We start from the raw sequence: 21,100 nt of genomic DNA, 5'->3' as shown, positions 1-21,100 counted from the left end.
GACCAAGACGCAGGGTTACGAAAAGAAAGACTGCGTAAATGACCAACAGTCTGATTGGCCCGTTCGGCTTGACCGTTAGACTGGGGATGAAAGCGGACGAGAGACTGACGGAAGCCCCAATCAAACGGCAAAACTCCCTCCAAAATTGAGACGTGAACTGCGGGCCTCTGTCGGAAACGACGTCAGACGGAAGGCCATGAATTCGGAAAACATTCTCGATAATGATCTGAGCCGTCTCCTTAGCAGAAGGGAGCTTATCGAGAGGAATGAAATGAGCCGCCTTAGAGAATCTATCGACAACCGTAAGAATAACTGTCTTCCCCGCTGATGAAGGCAGTCCGGTGATAAAATCTAAAGCGATGTGAGACCACGGTCGAGAGGGAATGGGAAGCGGTCTGAGACGGCCGGCAGGAGGAGAGTTCCCAGATTTAGTCTGCGCAGACCGAACAAGCGGCGACAAATCGACGCGCGTCACGTTCGAGTGGGCCACCAGAAACGCTGGCGAATGGAAGCGAGCGTACCCCGAACGCCGGGGTGGCCGGCTAACTTGGCAGAGTGGGCCCACTCAGAAGGTTCCTAGGACAAGCTCGCGGCGACGGAGTGTGAGCGAGTGCTTGCTTTACCTGCCTCTCAATTCCCCAGACAGTCAACCCGACAACACGCCCCTCAGGGAGAATCCCCTCGGGGTCGGTGGAGACCTCAGAAGAACTGAAGAGACGAGATAAAGCATCAGGCTTGGTGTTTTTGAGCCCGGACGATAAGAAATAACAAACTCGAAACGAGCGAAAAACAGAGCCCAACGAGCCTGACGCGCATTAAGTCGTTTGGCTGAACGGATGTACTCAAGGTTCCTATGGTCAGTCCAAACGACAAAAGGAAGTCGCCCCCTCCAACCACTGTCGATTCGCCTAGGGCTAAGCGGATGGCGAGCAGTTCCGCGATTACCAACATCATAGTTACGTTCTGACGGCGATAAGCGATGAGAGAAAACGCGCAAGGATGGACCTTGCCGTCAGAGAGAGAGCGCTGAGAAAGAATGGCTCCCACGCCCACCTCTGACGCGTCAACCTCAACAACAAACTGACTAGAGATGTCAGGTGTAACAAGAATAGGTGCGGATGTAAAACGATTCTTAAGAAGATCAAAAGCTCCCTGGGCGGAAACGGACCACTTAAAGCACGTCTTAACAGAAGTAAGGGCTGTGAGGGGAGCTGCCACCTGACCGAAATTACGGATGAAACGACGATAGAAATTAGCGAAGCCCAGAAAGCGCTGCAGCTCGACGCGTGACTTAGGAACGGGCCAATCAATGACAGCCTGGACCTTAGCGGGATCCATCTTAATGCCCTCAGCGGAAATAACGGAACCGAGAAAAGGGACAGAGGCGGCATGAAAAGTGCACTTCTCAGCCTTCACATAAAGACAGTTCTCCAAAAGGCGCTGGAGGACGCGTCGCACGTGCTGAACATGAATCGAGAGAGACGGTGAAAAAATCAGGATATCGTCCATGTAAACGAAAACAAAAATGTTCAGCATGTCTCTCAGGACGTCGTTAAAGTGCCTGAAAGACAGCTGGAGCGTTAACGAGGCCGAAAGGAAGAACCCGGTATTCAAAGTGCCCTAACGGAGTGTTAAACGCCGTCTTCCACTCGTCCCCCTCCCTGATGCGCACGAGATGGTAGGCGTTACGAAGGTCCAATTTGGTGAAAAACCTGGCTCCCTGCAGGATCTCGAAGGCTGAAGACATAAGAGGAAGCGGATAACGATTCTTAACTGTTATGTCATTCAGCCCTCGATAATCCACGCATGGGCGCAGGGACCCGTCCTTCTTCTGAACAAAAAAAAACCCCGCTCCGGCGGGAGAGGAGGAGGAGACTATGGTACCGGCGTCGAGCGAAACCGACAAATAATCCTCGAGAGCCTTACGTTCGGGAGCCGACAGAGAGTATAATCTACCCCGGGGGAGTAGTTCCCGGAAGGAGATCAATACTACAGTCATACGACCGGTGTGGAGGGAGAAGTGGCCTTGGAACGACTGAACACCGTGCGCAGATCGTGATACTCCTCCGGCACCCCTGTCAAATCGCCAGGCTCCTCCTGTGAAGAAGAGACAGAGGAAACAGGAGGGATAGCAGACATTAAACAGGTCACATGACAAGAAACATTCCAGGATAGGATAGTATTACTAGACCAATTAATAGAAGGGTTATGGCGCACTAGCCAGGGATGACCCAAAACAACAGGTGTAAAAGGTGAACGAAAAATTAGAAAAGAAATGGTTTCGCTATGATTACCAGAGACAGTGAGGGTTAAAGGCAGCGTCTCACGCTGAATCTTGGGAGAGAACTACCATCTAAAGCGAACAAGGCCGTGGGCTCCCTAACTGTCTGAGAGGAATGTCATGTTCCCGAGCCCAGGTCTCGTTAAAACAGCCCTCCGCCCCAGAGTCTATCAAGGCACTGCAGGAAGCAGATGAACCGGGCCAGCGGAGATGGACCGGAAAGGTAGTGCGTGATCCAGAAGGAGAGGCCTGAGTAGTTGCGCTCACCAGTAGCCCTCCTCTTACTGATGAGCTCTGGCTTTTACTGGACATGAGGTGACAAAATGACCAGCGGAGCCGCAGTAGAGACAGAGGCGATTGGTGATTCTCCGTTCCTTCTCCTTGGCCGAGATGCGGATACCCCCAGCTGCATAGGCTCAGCATCCGAGCCGGCGGAGGAGGGTGGCAGTGATGCGGCAGGTGGCAGTGATGTGGAGAGGGAGCAACGGAGAACGCGAGCTCCTTTCCACGAGCTCGGCGACGAAGATCAAACCGTCGCTCTATGCGAATAGCGAGAGCTATTAAGGAGTCCAGACTGGAAGGAACCTCCCGGGAGAGGATCTCATCCTTAAAACGAGGAGACCCTCCAGAAAACGAGCGAGCAAATCGTTCCAGTCACTAGAGGCAGCGAGAGTGCGAAACTCAATAGAATAATCCGTTATGGATCGATTCCCCTGACATAGGGAAGACAGGGCCCTGGAAGCCTCCTCCCCAAAAACAGAACGGTCAAAAACCCGTATCATCTCCTCCTTAAAGTCCTGATAACACTCCGCCCTCGCCTCCCAGATTGCCGTGCCCCACTCACGCGCCCGTCCGGTAAGGAGAGAAATGACGTAGGCGTGCGGGCTGCGCTCCTGGAGTAAGTGTTGGGCTGGAGAGAGAACACCACATCACACTGAGTGAGGAATGAGCGGCACTCAGTGGGCTCCCCAGAGTAACACGGCGGGTTGTTGATCCTGGGCTCCGGAGACTCGGAAACCCTGGAAGTGGGCGGTGGATCGAGGTGGAGTTGGTGAACCTGTGTTGTGAGGTCGGAGACTTGGACGGCCAGGGTTTCAACTGCATGTCGAGCAGCAGACAATTCCTCCTCGTGTCTGCCTAGCATCGCTCCCTGGATCTCGACGGCGGAGTGAAAAGGGTCCGGAGCCGCTGGGTCCATTCTTGGTCTGATTCTTCTGTTATGTACTTGAGTGAAGACCCAAAAGCGGTTTTAACAGAAAACAGAGTTCTTTAATGAAAAACAGGAATGGCATAAATCCTCTTCCAACGTAGTCAATGGAACAAAAAGAACGTTAGTATAATGCAGGATTGCCAGGCAGACTCCGACAGGATAGGACAAGGTGGAAGCAAACGCGACGACAGCTTGCTTCTGGCATCAAAAACACAAACAAGAATCAGACACTGAAAGTAGCAGGAACAGAGAGAGAAATAGAGACCTAATCAGAGGGGAAGGGAGAACAGGTGGGAAAGAGTGAATGAGCTAGTTAGGGGAGATGTAGAACAGCTGAAGAATGAGAGACAGAGAAGGTAACCTAAAAAGACCAGCAGAGAGAGACAGAGTGAAGAGAAAGGACAGGAACAGACATAACAAGACATGACAGTTGGAGAGGCAGAGAGGAGGAGAGGGAGAGAGGAGGAAAGAGGAGGAGAGGGAGAGAGGAGGAGAGGGAGAGAGTGATTGGAGAGGCAGGAGAAAGAGAGGAAGAGAGAGATTGTGAGGGAGGCAGAGGGAGAGCGGTGAGAGAGACATAAACAGTGATGGAGGGAGAGAGAGAGAGAGAGAGAGAAAGAATCACTGAATGGCAATGCAAATGTACTTCCTGTCTTGAAATGCAGATAAAAGCGAAAACCTTTGGTATCGCTAGCTGAGGTTGGAAAATATGCAGTATAGAGGAAATCCGAAGCAGATATTGCATAGTTGTCATTCTAAACAGGCTGAGGTTTATGTAAACCCTATTGTTATTCCTCTCCAGCGATGGTGGCTAGCCATGGGTAACAAACATCGCCATACTAAGAGTCTTATTTACAGAAGATGTGGGAACTTCAATACTTTCCTCCTTCCCCTCTGATGTTCTGACTAGGCTGCTGAGTGGTTTAAATTAGAGTCCTTTTATTCCGTATAAGTAATGAACATCTCGGGAGGCCTCGTAGTCATGGCTTTCAAGACTCATAATGCATTTATAAGTGATATTCTTCACAATTAATGGGCATATATCACTAATTTAAATGGTCAAAAATGTCTGTAAATATCACAGACTAGGCCTTTAGTGACATGGCACTCTGCAACTTGTGTGAGACCAACTTATGACTAATGAAATAAATGTTGATGCCATTTAGATGCTTTGCATTAAGCCGTTGTGCTTTTGTAAACTATCACACAAATTATAGTAATTTACTGTCATACTTCAAAGACTGTTTAAATAGGACAAGATCCCACGCCCATCTATTTTGTCATACGTCATATATCTCTCTACCAAGAAAACCAGATGTTGTCTTTGAGGGAAAAGACTACCAGATTTTACATTTAAGCTTACATAATATCTTACAGTAGTGGACAGACTAAGGATAACAAACATATGTAAAGTAATGCTGTGTTTATAACAATTTGAGACCAATTAAGCTATGGCTTCTCGACTCGAACCCATTTCCCAACATGAGCACAAATGAGATTTAATGGTGGCTTTACGAGAGACATATTTAGTAATGGTAAACAGCATTGCAAAAAGGTTAAACCTGTTTCTAGTTTTTCCCATACCCCACTGGGCACAGACGTAAGTTCAACTTCTAGTTTTGATTTACATTTGGTGGAGCAGGAGTCAACAAACATGAATTCATTGTGAAATCAACAACAATGTCACCATATCGTTGGATTTAGGTTAAAAGTTGTGTTAAAAAAAAGACTAAATGCCCTTATGTTGATGACTTTTTGCAAATCCAATCAGTTTTCCATGTTGATTCAACCAGTATTTTCCCAGTGGGACAGCTGTTTCTCGGGTAGTTTCTTGAGGATATTTGTTAGTTAGGAGGAAGTAGGAACTATTCAACAGTGAATTACACACAGGTCGCGCCCTTTCATTTGTTTGAGGATTAAGGTTCGGTCCACTCACCGTTGATTACTGGGGTGAACACTGCCATGCCCTCAAAGTTCGGGTCGCTCACGGTCTTGTCCAGAATAAGGCCTCCGATACTGTGGTTTAAAAGGACACAATGGGACACAAACGTCACTTAACATGTCTAAAGCCGAAAGGTGTCATGATAAAGTATTTTTTTAATTATCTGCACTGATCTGAAAGGAGAGGATAGATGAAAGCGATACGGTGCATGGAAGCCTACTGAGAAGTATATTTTACTTGTCCAGTTATATCAAATCAGTTTAGATAAAGGTGAGGGAAGAGGAAGCGATTAAGTCCTTCAAGATGCACTTTAAGTGTGTATACTGCACGGTTGTCTCCTTGAAGGAAACTAGTTGGAAACTCCTGAGTCTTTTGTAGATCATTAATAGAACATTGATTGAATATTGATAGAATGTTGATTGAATAAAAATAGATTGTTGAAAGCCCCAGGCCTTTACCTGCTGATGAACATGGCTACGATGACGGGCTGCCACCCAGACCTCAGGACCTCTCTAATTGGAGGAGAGCGCCGGGCAATGACCACCCACAGCGGGATGAGAACCAGGAAGAAGCCACACACCAGCACAGGCAGGTACCACATCTCTGGAAGACAGGACAGGTAGCGAGTGTGTGTGAGAAAGTGAGCACATTCCACATACACAGGTATAAAATAAGAAAATGTGTATCTGGAACACACCCAATGCACTGTGTTAGACATTTATCAAGCAGACCTGCAATAGACAGCAAAACGGAATGTTATGACTATAACTACTGTTCCCTGAAGCAGGGAAACTAGGTACAACACAACTATGGGGAGTCGTACTTACACCTGACAAGGGTAATGAAATCCGCGCCTGGCTGGGTGCCCAGCCTTCCACAGGTGATAAGCCGAGGCTCGGATTCGCTCCTTTAATTAATTTCCCCATAGTTGTGTTGTACCTCGTTTCCCTCCTTCAGGAAACAGTAGTTATAGTCATAACTTTACATTCCTTTTCAGTCGGTACTTATGGTACAACACAACTATCGGGAAAGGAAATCCCGCAGAAGCCGGCCCCAATGGCACCAAGTTAAATGGCCCATGACATTTATACAGCGCTATTAAAGGCCCAGTGCACTACTTTTGTGCAAAAATTCTTATTATTCATTTATTGTGGATTTTCCAGGGTGTGCTGCTGCCTTTCAGCACCCCTACTTCCGGCGGCTATGCCTCATAGGGACTAGTGAGCTACAGGCAGGAATCAGCAATGAATCCCAGAAATGAGCCACCTATGGGGAGGGGTGCCTCCTTGTGGACAAAGAGCAAACCTATTACTCTCACCCTGGGTACCTTCCGCCCCTAGGCAGGTAGCCTAGGGGCGGCAGGTAGCCTAGTGGTTAGAGCATTGGGCCAGTAACCGAAAGGTTGCTGGATTAAATCCCGAGCTGGCAAGACAAACATCTGTCGTTCTGCCCCTGAACAAGGCAGTTAACCCACTGTTCCTAGGCCGTCATTGTGAATACGAATTTGTTCTTAATTAACTGACTTGCCTATTTAAATAAATAAATATGTTGTGCTTCCTTGAGACTGTATAGCCTGCACAAAGCCCGGGCTCTGGCGATGGCTGATGCCAGCAGCATACCACCCTGCATACCACTGCTGGCTTGCTTCTGAAGCTAAGCAGGGTTGGTCCTGTTCAGTCAGCAACAAAAAATGAATTATTATGTGGATTATAATTAATGGATTTTTTTTGTAGGGGTTGATACTAATTTTGTCAAGGCAAATCAAGTTGGACATTTTAAAGTAGAAATTATAAGCTGCAGATGCCTTTTTAAACCTCAATACACTACACTAATTCTCAACAACAAAAGAGTGATCAAATGAAGATCCTACGGAAATTTGTAGTTAAGTCAATAGGACCAAGCCAGCAGCATACCACCCTGTATACCACTGCTTGCTTCTGAAGCTAAGCAGGGTTGGTCCTGGTCAGTCCCCGGATGGGAGACCAGATGCTGCTGGAGGGCCAGTAGGAGGCACTCTTTCCTCTGGTCTAAAAAAATGTCCCAATGGCAGTGATTGGGGACACTGTCCTGTGTAGGGTGTCGTCTTTCGGATGGGACGTTAAACGGGTGTCCTGACTCTCAGAGGTCATTAAAGATCCCATGGCACTTATCATAAGAGTAGGGGTGTTAACCCTGGTGTCCTGGCTAAATTCCCAATCTGGCCCTCAAATTATCACGGTCACCTAATAATCCCCAGTTTACAATTGGCTCATTCATCCCTCTCCCCTGTAACTATTCCCCAGGGTCGTTGCTGCAAATGAGAACGTGTTCTCAGTCAAGTTACCTGGTAAAATAACGGATAAATAAATAAAGTACCCCGTTTGGGCTGTAACCAAATGTGGAGGTACTGTTGTCGCGGTCATGTTTTTGTGGAGGGGAGCACTGGTCCCTCAGACCCGTGCTAAGGCCCCCTGCTCCGTGGGTTAACCAAGCCAAGTGCTCGGGGGCTTCTTCCTTATCGGAGGTGCATGCAAGCCCCGCTTCCTCCACTCCAGGAAATAGGAACGAGTTGCCATAATCCTGGGGGAAAGCTAGGAAGTTTCATTCACTAGAAGTTATGCATGCTAGCTGACTTTAGCCAGGAGATGTTTTAGTCTAAGCTAGGCTAGTTAGCCTCTTTGACTGCAACACGGTCTGTTTAGAATAACCAAACGACTTAATGCTACATATATTAAAACAAGAGAGCTATCCTATCAACTCCACGTGGGGTGGCAGGAATAGCTTGGCGAGTTAGCTAACCTGGCTAGCATGCTATGCAGCACTTGATTAGCTAGGCTGTTCTCTGCATAGGACCGGATCACTGAGGTAGGACCGGACCCATCATTGACAAGTCTGGGAAGAGAGGCAAGCATCGCTTGACCGAGGCAGACACAGGCAGCAAGGGGTACCCACCGAACCTTGCCACCCTCTCTCTTCGAGTAGCCTCCCGTAACTGGCGACAACAACCGCGTACACCACGCCCAGGCAGACAAGGTATTTGCTCCAACCAGACCCAATCCATCTCTGCGTCCCGCAACTCAGACTCAGCCGAGGTACGGGCACCAGGAAGAGGAAGTCACTATCGGAAACACCAAGCCACCTCAAGAATGCTACACGATTGTCAGGAGAACCTGCGCCTTGAACTAAAGGAATAGTTCCAGCCATGGGCAAGCCACTGTTACTGACCTCATCCCCTAGTCCCGCACACAAACGGATTCAAGCGAGGGCAGCCAGAGCATGCATTGAGACATACAAGGCAACAAATGTGAGTATCTTTATATTCATTTGGGCATGGTCGTGAACCCAAACCTGGCTTGTTATCCTGTCTTTTCGGTCACGTCAGCGATCTTACTCTTTGCTACAGCCAGGCCAAACAGTACGAAGAAAAAGTTATTGGTTTGTGGTTAGGAAACTAGGAGAACAAATACAAAAACTCCAGCCCACAAAGCCCAGGGGGTGAGCACGCACTACCACAAAGTGTTCCAAAAGTGTTTGTTTTTAGTCGTGTGAATCGTTGCTGCTCACGTCGAAGTGAAGAGCAGAAGAATTAAAGGAATGAATCCGAGCCTTGGGCTTGTCACCTGTGGAAGGCGGGGCTTCCAGCGAGATGCAGATTTTATTGGCCTTGTCAGGCGTAAGATTTTTTATTCACTGCAAAGGTTAACAAGATTTTTTATTGCCTGGTAAGGAAATTAAATGTAAACTGAAATAGCAATGAAGTAATGTAAAATATCTACTTTATGATCATAGTCTATTCCAGCTGGAAACAATGAGAGATCAGTTTTGAATCAACTCTTTTCTACCAAGCACTTTCCTAGAAAATCTGAAAGAACTGGGCTTCTGTCTGATTCTTTACCCTTCTCCTCAAAGTGTGCAGTCATTAATTCCCCTTTGTGGACTGGTGTAAAGCATATTGTGGAAACTCCATCTAGTCTAGCCCATGCCCGTGGGGTGCTGTTGACGGAGGGGCAGTCCACAGAGGGGGTTGCTGAGGAGTATTTTTCTCCGCTCTGCTGACAAGTATTTTTCTCTTTTCATACAGGAGTAATAAAGGTAATAAAAGTTCTAATTTAGTAGGGACATTTAAAAACACCCCTACTTCCCGTGGCTATGGTCTAGTCCATGCATACATTAATCCAATACTTTTAAATCCATGAGGGGGGAACAAGTGCCCGTTTTGGGAAGAAGTGTAGGGAATCGGAACCTAGGCATATGAAAATAGCTCTACCCAAAGCCATATATTTAATATAATATTGGCTCTGGCTCTACCTAGGCTTAGCTTAATATTGCATCCAGTCCTGGCAATCTTCAAGATGGGTCTAGTCAGTGGTAGGTGTGAAGGTTCAGATAAAATGTGGGCTTATTTTTTTTAAAGGAAATCAGAGATTAAAACGTCCTTTTGTACTTTAACAGGGTTTTTTTCCCGACAGGACAGTATGAAGTGAGGGGGACAGACAATGAAGGAGGAATGACAGGTAGGAAGGACACAGACAGCGACCGAGCCGAGGCTGGAACATAAGCATAAGTGGTCCGGCTGTTGAGAGAGTTACAGCTCGACCAGATTCCAGCATATTCCAGTTATTCTATGGCGATTGATCTGACCTTTGAACCTGAAGAGGAAGCTGCTGACCCCGGCCAGCAGAGAGAGGGTGATGAGGTCACCCAGGCTGGCGGCGATGGGTGTTGCCACATTGTCAGGGTTGATGCCCACCTTCCTGGAGCCGATGATCACTCCCACCATCACTAGTCCTACCGATACAGAGAGTGGACACACATACTATGGCCTACTGTCAATCTAAAATGGAATCATCCATATCAAAGTGCATATTTAGTTTAATTTATTTATTCAACCATTTCAGCAGGACAACTCTTAAGGTTTGTAGGGTTCCTGACTATCATCTATTGCCAAAAGATAGAAAAGATCACTCTCAATTTCCGGTATACCTAGTAAATATACAGCTGCTAAACATCGGAACAATCGAAGTGATGACATGGTGTAGCAATCTTCACTAATGAGCCCTGATACAATTCTCACAAAGTGGCTTAACCATGGGTGGTATGTAGGATTACGCTGGTGCAATGGGTAAGGTGCTTGCCTTTCACGCTAGCAACCTGGGTTCACTTTTCCATTCCCTACAATTCTACCTAGAATTACTGGTGTCAGTCTGAGCTTGTACATCAGCTAGTGGCAAGTATACTGTTGTGCTTTTGTTACGTTGACCTACCCAAGGACAGGGCAGCTACAAAGGCTGTCGTGACACTACTGCCACATAGGACAGCAGCCTGTAGAAAGTCTACACGACCCCTGGTCAACGCACCCAACCCCACTGCGGCTACCGCAGCCAGGAAACCCACCACTGTTGCCTGGACCTATGGAGGAAGAGAGAGGGGGAATAAGAAACTGGCAGTGAGAGAAGGGGGAGAGAGAGAGATAGGCAGGGAGAGGGAGAGGGAAAGGGAGAGCGAGGGAACAGGTGAGTCAGCAAGGGAAGGGTATGGGAGGCAGGAAAGGAAGGAGGGAGATCGAGGGGGAAAGGTTAGAGTAAGGGAGGGAAGAGGAGAGAGAGAGAGAGAGAGAGATTGAAGCATGGTACTGAGACATGTCATTGCCTTGATACAATGACACCCTCTTGTGCCCTCTGTTGGATTCACAGATAAACTCACTCCATAATAGCTTGTGTGGTTGACTGTACATGCTAGCCAAAGTGACAGCACTGGTTTGATAAAATCTCATTGGCTGTGTTTGCTGGACGGAGACGTCGGTGTCACCTGAATAAGAGCCAAGTTGCTACACACCATCCTCCACTGCTGCTTCGGGTCATCCATCTGCCCAGTGTTTGCCTGATAGGGAGGAGGGAGGGAGAGTTGGAGAGGAAAAGTGGTGAGATATAACATTTCAATTAAATTAAATACAATTTTATTGGTCACACACACATATTTAGCAGATGTCATTGTGAGTGTAGCGAAATGCTTGTGTTCCTAGCTCCAACAGTGCAGTAGTATCTAGCAGTGTAGTATTATCTAAAAACGATTCACAACGATACACACATCTGAAACAAAAAGAATGGAATTAAGATATAAATATTAGATAGAGCTATGTCGGCATACAGTAGATTACAGTAGAATAGCATACAGTATATATGAGAGGAGTAAAGCAGCACGTAAACATGATTTAAATTTTATTAAAGGGACTAGTGTTCCATTATTAAAGTGGCCAGTGATTCCAAGTCTTTGTATATATGGCAACAGCCTCTAAATGGTTGTGTGTGTGTGTAAAATCACATGTTTTAGTTTGAGCGTTAAACATGTCGTGCCAGCATTGAGTGTGTGTGCGTCAGTGACTGTGTGTGTGCATGCGTGCCTATGAGTGTGTGTGTGGCAATGTGTGTCCACTCACTGCTGTAGACAGTCTGGATGCCAGTGTCATCTCTATGTTGCCTTTCAGTCCCACCAGGGCTGGCACCAAGATAAACACCTCTGTGATCTCCTTAAACACCTCCCAGTGCTGAATAATACACAATTAAACACTAGCTAGTACTGAAACATACCACTCTGAATAATATCCATAAGAACTTGCCAGTGCTGAAACATTCACAATGATCTCCTTAAACACCTCTCAATGATGAAACATCCCAATCCCTCCCAACATATTTTCTGCTAGACTGATTGTCAGATGTACAGTACTGCTTTAGCCAACTGTTTGGTCGTTGTCATGCCAAAACAGAAAGGAGTTGGCTCAAGCACAAACAGATCTGGCAAGCAGAATAATTCACTGTAACAGGACATGATTAATATTGGTATTATATAATTTCTTTATTCAGATTAAAATCATTCTCTGTTGCTGTTGTCATGACTCTCCTGGTCAAGGATCCAAGGCCTCAGAGGTAGGGGGCTGGGCCAGTTTTATGACACCTTCACACCCTGTCGTAAATGGTTTTTCGTGTTCCTGGCACATTAATACTAAGCCATGCCCCTAATGAAGTCAGAATAGTGTGTCAGTGTGATGGAACCGCCTTTCCGACCAGAGTGCTTAAATGGACTCGTCAAGAATTAACATACCATGACAGAAGATGTGAAACCATGGTCCACACATTGAAATGTTTGGAAACTCTGAAAACCAACACGAGATGAGAAGATAACCTCCACGACGAGACTAAAAACATTCACAGTCTGCAGCTGTGCATGTAAAAGTGGTCCTAGAAATGACTAAAGACACAAGGTGGAAAGGAAGAAATCCCATCTCAGACAATCACTGTTGCATCTGAGCAGCGGTTCTATTTAAACACCACTACCAGAGAAGCTCTACAACTAAGAAGGACATTGTAACCTCTGGTGGACAAGCCGAGCCTTACACCGACGCCGAGACGATCGCCGAACTGTGAACAACACCAGTCCCCATAGAAGGGTTGATTGGTTCACCAGAGATAGACAACGAACAAAGACATCTATGCGTAAATATATACATTACATTTCTTATCCGAATGGGCAGTGGTTTATGAGCAAAGTATTAATATTACTTTGAGGAGAATTACAGAATGTATCCACAATAAATGTCTATTTCTCTATCTCTCTCTTCCCCCTCCCCCTCTCCATATTCCCCCACCCCCTCTCCATATATCTTGTCAGTCCACTAGGGACTTTTGTCTCATGATAGTGTATGTGTATTCTGTGTTATTATTTAGTTAGTTAGTAAATAAATAATACAATTAATTTGTGTAGTATTGAATAATCAGAAAATACTGTTATTCTTGCAGATTCAATTAGTCTGCAACATTCAGAATGAGAATGATATGAGGTTATGGTTAATAAGTGACTGTTATCGATACATACAGTGGGGCAAAAAAGTATTTAGTCAGCCACCAATTCTGCAAGTTCTCCCACTTAAAAAGATGAGAGAGGCCTGTAATTTTCATCATAGGTACACTTCGACTATGACAGACAAAATGAGAAGAAAAAAAATCCATAAAATCACATTGTAGGATTTTTAATGAATTTATTTGCAAATTATGGTGAAAAATAAATATTTGGTCACCTACAAACAAGCAAGATTTCTGGCTCTCACAGACCTGTAACTTCTTCTTTAAGAGGTTACTCTGTCCTCCACTCGTTACCTGTATTAATGGCACCTGTTTGAACTTGTTATCAGTATAAAAGACACCTGTCCACAGCCTCAAACAGTCACACTCCACTATGGCCAAGACCAAAGGGCTGTCAAAGGACACCAGAAACAAAATTGTAGACCTGCACCAGGCTGGGAAGACTGAATCTGCAATAGGTAAGCAGCTTGGTTTGAAGAAATCAACTGTGGGAGCAATTATTAGGAAATGGAAGACATACAGTACAAGACCACTGATATTCTCCCTCGATCTGGGGCTCCACGCAAGACCTCCTTCCATCAGCAAGGGCATTAAAGATGAAACATGGCTGGGTCTTTCAGCATGACAATGATCCCAAACACACCGCCCAGGCAACGAAGGAGTGGCTTCATAAGAAGCATTTCAAGGTCCTGGAGTGGCCGAGCCAGTCTCCAGATCTCAACCCCATAGAAAATCTTTGGAGGGAGTTGAAAGTCCGTGTTGCCCAGCAACAGCCCCAAAACATCACTGCTCTCGAGGAGATCTGCATGGAGGAATGGGCCAAAATACCAGCAACAGTGTGTGAATACCTTGTGAAGACTTACAGAAAACGTTTGACCTTATTGCCAACAAAGGGTATATAACAAAGTATTGAGATAAACTTTTATTATTGACCAAATACTTATTTTTCACCATAATTTGCAAATAAATTCATAAAAAATCCTACAGTGATTTTTCTGGATTTTTTTTCTCATTTTGTCTGTCATAGTTGAAGTGTACCTATGATGAAAATTACAGGCCTCTCTCATCTTTTTAAGTGGGAGAACTTGCACAATTGGTGGCTGACTAAATACTTTTTGCCCCACTGTATATATATCTTTAGGAGATGGTAACTTATGAAAAACTTATTCCGTGTTGCCCCAAATTCCTAATGAGTTCATTGTTACATTATTAATTTAATTGGGTAACAATTAAACATAGTTAGTTTATAAAATAAATACAGTGATCAGATTAATGCAAGTCACCTCACGACACTGTTGTCATTTCATAATAATCTAATAACTATAATCTGAAGATTAAGGTTAAAATGAAACTAAAATACTCAGTATGTTTTGCTATTTTGCCTTGATATAAAGTAACTATTATGAGTTACAGGTGAATGTTTGAATGAATGTATTTTCCCCCTCCACACACACATATTTTTGTCATTTCCAATTAAAATGGGGGGGGGGGGTAGCTTTCAAGGCTAACTTCAGTCAAAGTGACTCCCAACCCACCAACCTATTCCATTATTCAGGGAGTTAGTCATGCCATGCAACTGCTGGGATCTTTCCAAAAGGTTAACCAGGGAAAGAGCTATTGTGCTGCCTCTATGTCCTTTTGCTATACTACTAGCTACACGCACTATGCCTATCTACATGTCTTACAGAGTATACTTAGGAAAAAAAATACAAAAAAGTGTTGTCCTCTCCAAAATGTTCCATGAGGTATAGCCACAAGTACCCTGAGTCCCAGATCTTATTGTGCTGTCTTGCCAACTCTTATTGAAAATAACATGTGAATTGGCAAGACAGCATTTTTTATTATACGATCCATCTTGAAACACCTATATTTAAATAGGCGTCCTTTGTTTATAGTACAAGGAGTCGAGCTACGACGTCCGCAGAGCCATCAAACAAGCAAAAGGACAATACAGTGCATTCTAAAAGTATTCAGACCCCTTGACTTTTTCCAAATGTTGTTACGTTACAGCCATATTCTAAAATCTATTAAATATTTTTCCCTCATCAATCTGCACACAATACTCCATAGTAATAAAGCAAAAACGTTTATTTTTATTTTTATTATTATTTTTCTTTTAAATTTATTACAAATTAAAAACTGAAATATGACATTTACATACGTTTTCAGACCCTTTACTCAGTACTTTGTTGAAGCACCATTGGCAGCGATTACAGCCTTGAGTCTTCTTGGGTATGATGCTACAAGCTTGGCACACCTGTACTGTATTTGGGGAGTTTCTCCCATTCTTCTCTGCAGATCCTCTCAAGCTCTGTCAGGTTGAATGGGGCGCGTCACTGCACAGCTATTTTCAGGTCTCTCCAGAAATGTTTGATTGGGTTCAAGTCTGGGCTTTGGCTGAGCCACTCAAGAACATTTAGAGACTTGTCCCGAAGCCACTCCTGCATTGTCTTGGCTGTGTGCTTAGGGTCGTTGTCCTGTTGGAAGGTGAACCTTCACCCTCGTCTGAGGTCCTGAGTGCTCTGGAGCAGGTTTTCATCAAGGATCTCTTTGTACTTTGCTCTGTTCATCATTCCCTCGATCCTGACTAGTCTCCCAATCCCTGCTGTTGAAAAGCATCCCCACAGCATGGTGCTGCCACCACCATGCTTCACCGTAGAGATGGTGCCAGCTTTCCTCCAGACGCATTCTGGAGGTCAAAGAGTTCAATCTTGGTTTCATCAGACCAGATGAAACCAATCTTTCCAACTATTGTTTACAGACAGATTATTTCACTTATAATTCACTGTATCACAATTCCAGTGGGTCAGAAGTTTTACATACAATAAATTGTCTGTGCCTTTAAACAGCTTGGGAAATTCAAGAAAATGATGTCATGCCTTTAGACGCTTCTGATAGGCTAACTGACATCAAATCAAAGTTTATTTGTCACATGCGCTGAATACAACAGGTGTAGACCTAACAGTGAAATGCTTACTTACAGGCTCTAACTAATAGTGAAAAAAGGTATTAGGTGAACAATAGTTAGGTAAAGAAATAAACCAACAGTAAAAAGACAGGCTATATACAGTAGCGAGGCTACATACAGACACCGGTTAGTCAGGCTGATTGAGGTAGTATGTACATGTAGATGTTGTTAAAGTGACTATGCATATATGAGGAACAGAGAGTAGCAGTAGCGTAAAAGAGGGGCTGGCGGGTGGTGGGTGGGACACAATGCAGATAGCCCGGTTAGCCACTGTGCGGGAGCACTGGTTGGTTGGGCTATTTGAGGTAGTATGTACATGAATGTATAGTTAAAGTGACTATGCATATATGATAAACAGAGAGTAGCAGCAGTGTAAAAAGAGGGGTTGGGGTGGGGGGTGGCACACAATGCAAATAGTCCGGGTAGCCATTTGATTACCTGTTCAGGAGTCTTATGGCTTGGGGGTAAAAATTGTTGTGAAGCCTTTTTGTCCTAGACTTGGCACTCAGGTACCGCTTGCCATGCGGTAGTTGAGAGAACAGTCTATGGCTGGGGTCTTTGACAATTTTTAGGGCACCGCCTGGTGTAGAGGTCCTGGATGGCAGGCAGCTTAGCCCCAGTGATGTACTGGGCCGTACGCACTACCCTCTGTAGTGCCTTGCAGTCAGAGGCCGAGCAGTTGCCGTACTAGGCAATGAATCAACCAGTTGCAGCTGTAGAACCTTTTGAGGATCTCAGGAACCATGCCAAATCTTTAGTTTCCTGAGGGTGAATAGGCTTTGTCGTGCCCTCTTCACGACTGTCTTGGTGTGTTTGGACCATTCTAGTTTGTTGGTGATGTGGACACGAAGGAACTTGAAGCTCTCAACCTGCTCCACTACAGCCCCGTCGATGAGAATGGGGGTGTGCTTGGTCCTCCTTTTCCTTTAGTCCACAATAATCTCCTTAGTCTTGGTTACGTTGAGGGATAGCTTGTTATTCTGCCACCACCAGGCCAGGACTCTGACTTCCTCCGTATAGGCTGTCTCGTCGTTGATCAGGCCTACCACTGTTGTGTCGTCTGCAAACTTAATGATGGGGTTGGAGTCGTGCCTGGCCATGCAGTTGTGGGTGAACAGGGAGTACAGGAGGGGACTGAGCACGCACCCCTGAGGAGCGCCTGTGTTGAGGATCAGCATGGTGGATGTGTTGTTACCTACCCTTACCACCTGGGGGGAGGCCATTTGTTTTGTACACTGCTGATACTCACTGTTTAAAAAAATCTATGCAGAGACACTTCACCCCTACCTACATGAACAAATTACCTCAACTAACCTGTACCCCCGCACACTGACGCGGTACCGGTACCCCCTGTATATAGCCTCGCTATTGTTATGTTATTGTGTTACTTTTATTTGTATTTTTTTACTTTAGTTTATATGTTGTTTTTTTATTGAACTGCACTGTTGGTTAAGGGCTTGTAAGTAAGTATTTCACGGTAAGGTCTACACTTTTTGTATTTGGCGCATGTGACAAATAAAGTTTGATTTGATTTGAACCTCCACGTGAGGAACCGATATGAGTGACAAGAAAAAGGGGAAAAAAAGATGTCACTTTTTTAGGTCTAATGCACCCCCTTTTCATGAGAATTGTTCTAACTAAAACAATAAACCTGCATAATATATTTTCTTTCTAGAGGAAGTCTTTACTTAAATTACATCTAGGTCTAAGGAGTTTCGTGCTTGAAGAAGGATTTTTTTTGTAAGGTTTGATAATGTGCACTAGCTTATTAGTTAGCTTGCTAGCTAACTGAGCAATGCAGTCGCACACACTTCATATTAAACAAATGGGGTGTTAAGTGAAGAACAATGCACACAGCACTTAATGCTTTACCAAGCTAGCTATCTGGCCACTGTAGCTAGCAACATTGTAATTAAATCACAATGGATTAGTTTCGATGTAGCAGCTACTTGTAGCTGGCTGCCGAGAGTCAATGCAGTATCTTTACTTTACCTAGCTAGCACAACAGCTAGTTAGCGTATCATGCTAACATTAGCCAGATAGCTAAACATTTATCTGAGGCCTATATGTGATTATGGAGAGTGAATTCAATTGTTTATTTGTGATCTTGCCATCTGGCTATTATCAACAACGGCAAACTGTGTGCAGCTAGCTAGGTAGCTAACTAACATTGACTAGACCATATAGCAACACACATACACGTGCATTGCCAAACAACACTACTGCCACCTTCTGGTTTGGGGTATCTTAACAAGGCTGGGTGGCTGACGACTTCAAGGTCTTTGCTGTGTAAACATAAGAGATTGACTGCCGACACTGTTCAGAAGTGCTAAGTACTGTGGCAGACAAACTGGTGTGTCTGAGATTTAAAGGGATCAGTGTGCCATTTGGGATGTAGCCAGTGTGTCCCTTTTCTAACCCCACCAGTTCCCACCACTGGTGGGCTATTGCTGATACAAAGCAATGTAACAATGTAGGTGCCCAAACATCTGTGGGGCTGCACCTCTCTCACCTGTTGTTTTGCTTAAATGCAAGGGGATTTACAACACATTACGTCATGCCCTGATACACACAAATATACTGTTTCAAAGCCTAACAATAGGTCAAGAAAAGACATGCATACATGGATATTGTTCATAGATATTACATACACACACATGCACACAAATGTACTTTACAAGACACACAAACACAAAGTTAGCCCATACTTGCACCACGTCCATGACTATGCCCGCTGCCACCATGCCCAGGCCGGCCACCAGGAAGGGCAGTAGGATCTGGGCTGCGATGAGCCAGGCACTCTCAGGCAGGTAGCCATAGGGGGAGCGGGTCAGCTTACAGGTGAAGCCTCTCAGCTTCTTCCCTTGGTAGCACAGTTCCAGCTCCAGATGGGTGACCACCATGGTCTCAGCAGGTCCCAGTTACCCCATCTCTTCCTGTGAAGACGAGTAGGGGTTTAGGGAGCGACACCTGCCCCTTGTCACACTAACCTCCAGCAATCTCCACCACTAATATCTCCTCTATGGTAACTTTATAGTTTAGTTTTGCGAGTGGAAGTTTCTTCAAAGGAGGGAGGCCTGGCTTTGACGACAACAAGAGGAGGGCAGGAAGTTCTTCCAGTCGACAGCAGCACGATGCCTTTTGAGTCACAGTTTCTTGCCTTAATGTTCTGAACGTGAAGTAAATGTAATGACAGTCTGTTGTCGTAATGTTCAAAAAGTAACAGTTCAGCTGCTGCCTAACGCTTTTCCCCAAGGTAAAGAATCCGGAGGAAGCCCAGAAAAGAAGAAGAGGGCATTTGACGAACCTCCCTCCCTCCTCTTGTCCTTCACCTGTCGCTCTCTCTTGTGCTTCTGTCTTTAGCCAACGTTACTAATATAACAAAAACATTATTTTTTTTGCTAATGGTGGATGAAGCTAAAGAATGGCACGGACTGCCTTTGGCCTCTCGCACTCCTCACGCCTCGCTCTTCAGCAGGCGAGCTGCGGAGGGGCTCCGCTGGAAGCAGCCAGTGCGTTCGCCACTGCGGGGCCTGAAAAATGTCCACGTCCTCTGGGACAAGGACAACCAGAACGCTACTAACTTTTTCTCTGCCCCCCCCAGCTGCTGCTGCTCGTGATGCCTCTCCTCTTTCCTCTCCTTTTCTTCCCACTGCCCTGTGTGAGCAGCCTGGCTTCCCTGGAGCCCCTTCCTCATGTTGGGTCGGAGAGACGTGACGGTGGTTGTTTGTCGGTGTGTCGCAGAAGAGAAATGAGGTAATAAGGTGATGGTCCGTGGTTCTAAGGCTCCGAAGAAGAACTGCAGTGAGACATTGAGTGAGAACGATAAGGTGTGAGTCTCGAGGCAAAGCGTTAGAGTACCAGTAACATTGCCACCAGGGGTTTCCTGTACTCTGGTATGCAGACAGAGTTTGTTGTGATGGTGCTTCTGTGAGGGAGGGAGGGAGGGGGAGGGGGAGGGGGGGGAGGGAGGGAGGGGGTGCTGCTGGCTTCTGTATGAGCAGGGCTAACAGACTGAAACGGGGTCTCTTTCTCTCTCTGTAGTTTTATTGCTCTGCTTCACTCTGTCTCTATTTCTAAATCTCTCTCTCCTTTGCTCTCTTTTTATTTTCTATCTATCTCTGCCTCCCAATGACTCTTTTTCTCAACTCAGTTTTCTTTATTCTCTCTCTTCTCTCGCCCTCCTACCCTCCCTGTCCCCACTCTGTGACACATACTCTGTGACACATCCTCTGTGCCAGCAGGTGTTTCACCTCTCACAAACACGTGGCACTAGCCCGGTCTCCTCTAAAGGACATCTCCTCTCCTTTTTGATTGGTGGGTTGACTGTCTCCCCTCCATTGGCGTGGCATCTAATGGGGTTTTGTCTCTTTCTGCGTCAGTCTTTATTAGCAAGTCTGCCTCTCTCCCCCTCTCCCTATCCCCCTCTCCTTCTCACTTAAATTCAGATTTTAAAAAACATCGAAAAAAATAGTGACCGGAAAGATATTTAGTAAATATTAGCAAAACACTGGAAGTGAAGTAAAAATCAATAACTTTTTAATCATCCATGACCATGACAGAGATTTGAGTCTTGCATGCTGTTAAAGAGGGAGAGAGGAAACTGAGCCCAGCTCTTTATCTCTCCCTTTTAAGTGATTACGCATGCACACACACAAAAATCACCCCCCCCCCCACACACACACACACACACACACAGAGTGACTCAGCTGAAAGGTGTCCCTGAGACGTGATGTGTACAGTCTGCTCTCTCCTTCCTGCTCCCCCCACTGACACTGTGTTGCAATACGGATTGTAAACTCAGGGCTTAGAGGACTCTGGGACACAGCTATAATTGAGAGATGATGTGTTGCTTGTGCCCACA

General features: G+C 45.5%; 1 protein-coding gene across 1 annotated transcript in view; it reads right to left on the bottom strand.

Moving 5' to 3' along the window:
- Positions 1-20,147, bottom strand: part of LOC135539599 (solute carrier family 41 member 1-like) — a 33,301-nt gene extending 13,154 nt beyond the window's left edge. Inside the window, exons 1-7 of the mRNA XM_064965573.1 lie at positions 18,945-20,147; positions 11,849-11,956; positions 11,221-11,292; positions 10,677-10,821; positions 10,054-10,200; positions 5,892-6,036; positions 5,428-5,507 (exon numbers count right to left, since the gene is read on the bottom strand). Of these exons, the coding sequence (XP_064821645.1) occupies positions 5,428-5,507; positions 5,892-6,036; positions 10,054-10,200; positions 10,677-10,821; positions 11,221-11,292; positions 11,849-11,956; positions 18,945-19,139 (892 nt within the window). The 5' untranslated portion in view covers positions 19,140-20,147. The remainder of the gene's footprint in view (positions 1-5,427; positions 5,508-5,891; positions 6,037-10,053; positions 10,201-10,676; positions 10,822-11,220; positions 11,293-11,848; positions 11,957-18,944) is intronic.
- Positions 20,148-21,100: the final 953 nt, after the last annotated feature.

The sequence above is a fragment of the Oncorhynchus masou genome, chromosome 5 (genome assembly GCF_036934945.1).
Source record: "Oncorhynchus masou masou isolate Uvic2021 chromosome 5, UVic_Omas_1.1, whole genome shotgun sequence".
NCBI lineage: Eukaryota > Metazoa > Chordata > Actinopteri > Salmoniformes > Salmonidae > Oncorhynchus > Oncorhynchus masou.
This window is presented reverse-complemented; position numbering and strand designations above follow the sequence as displayed.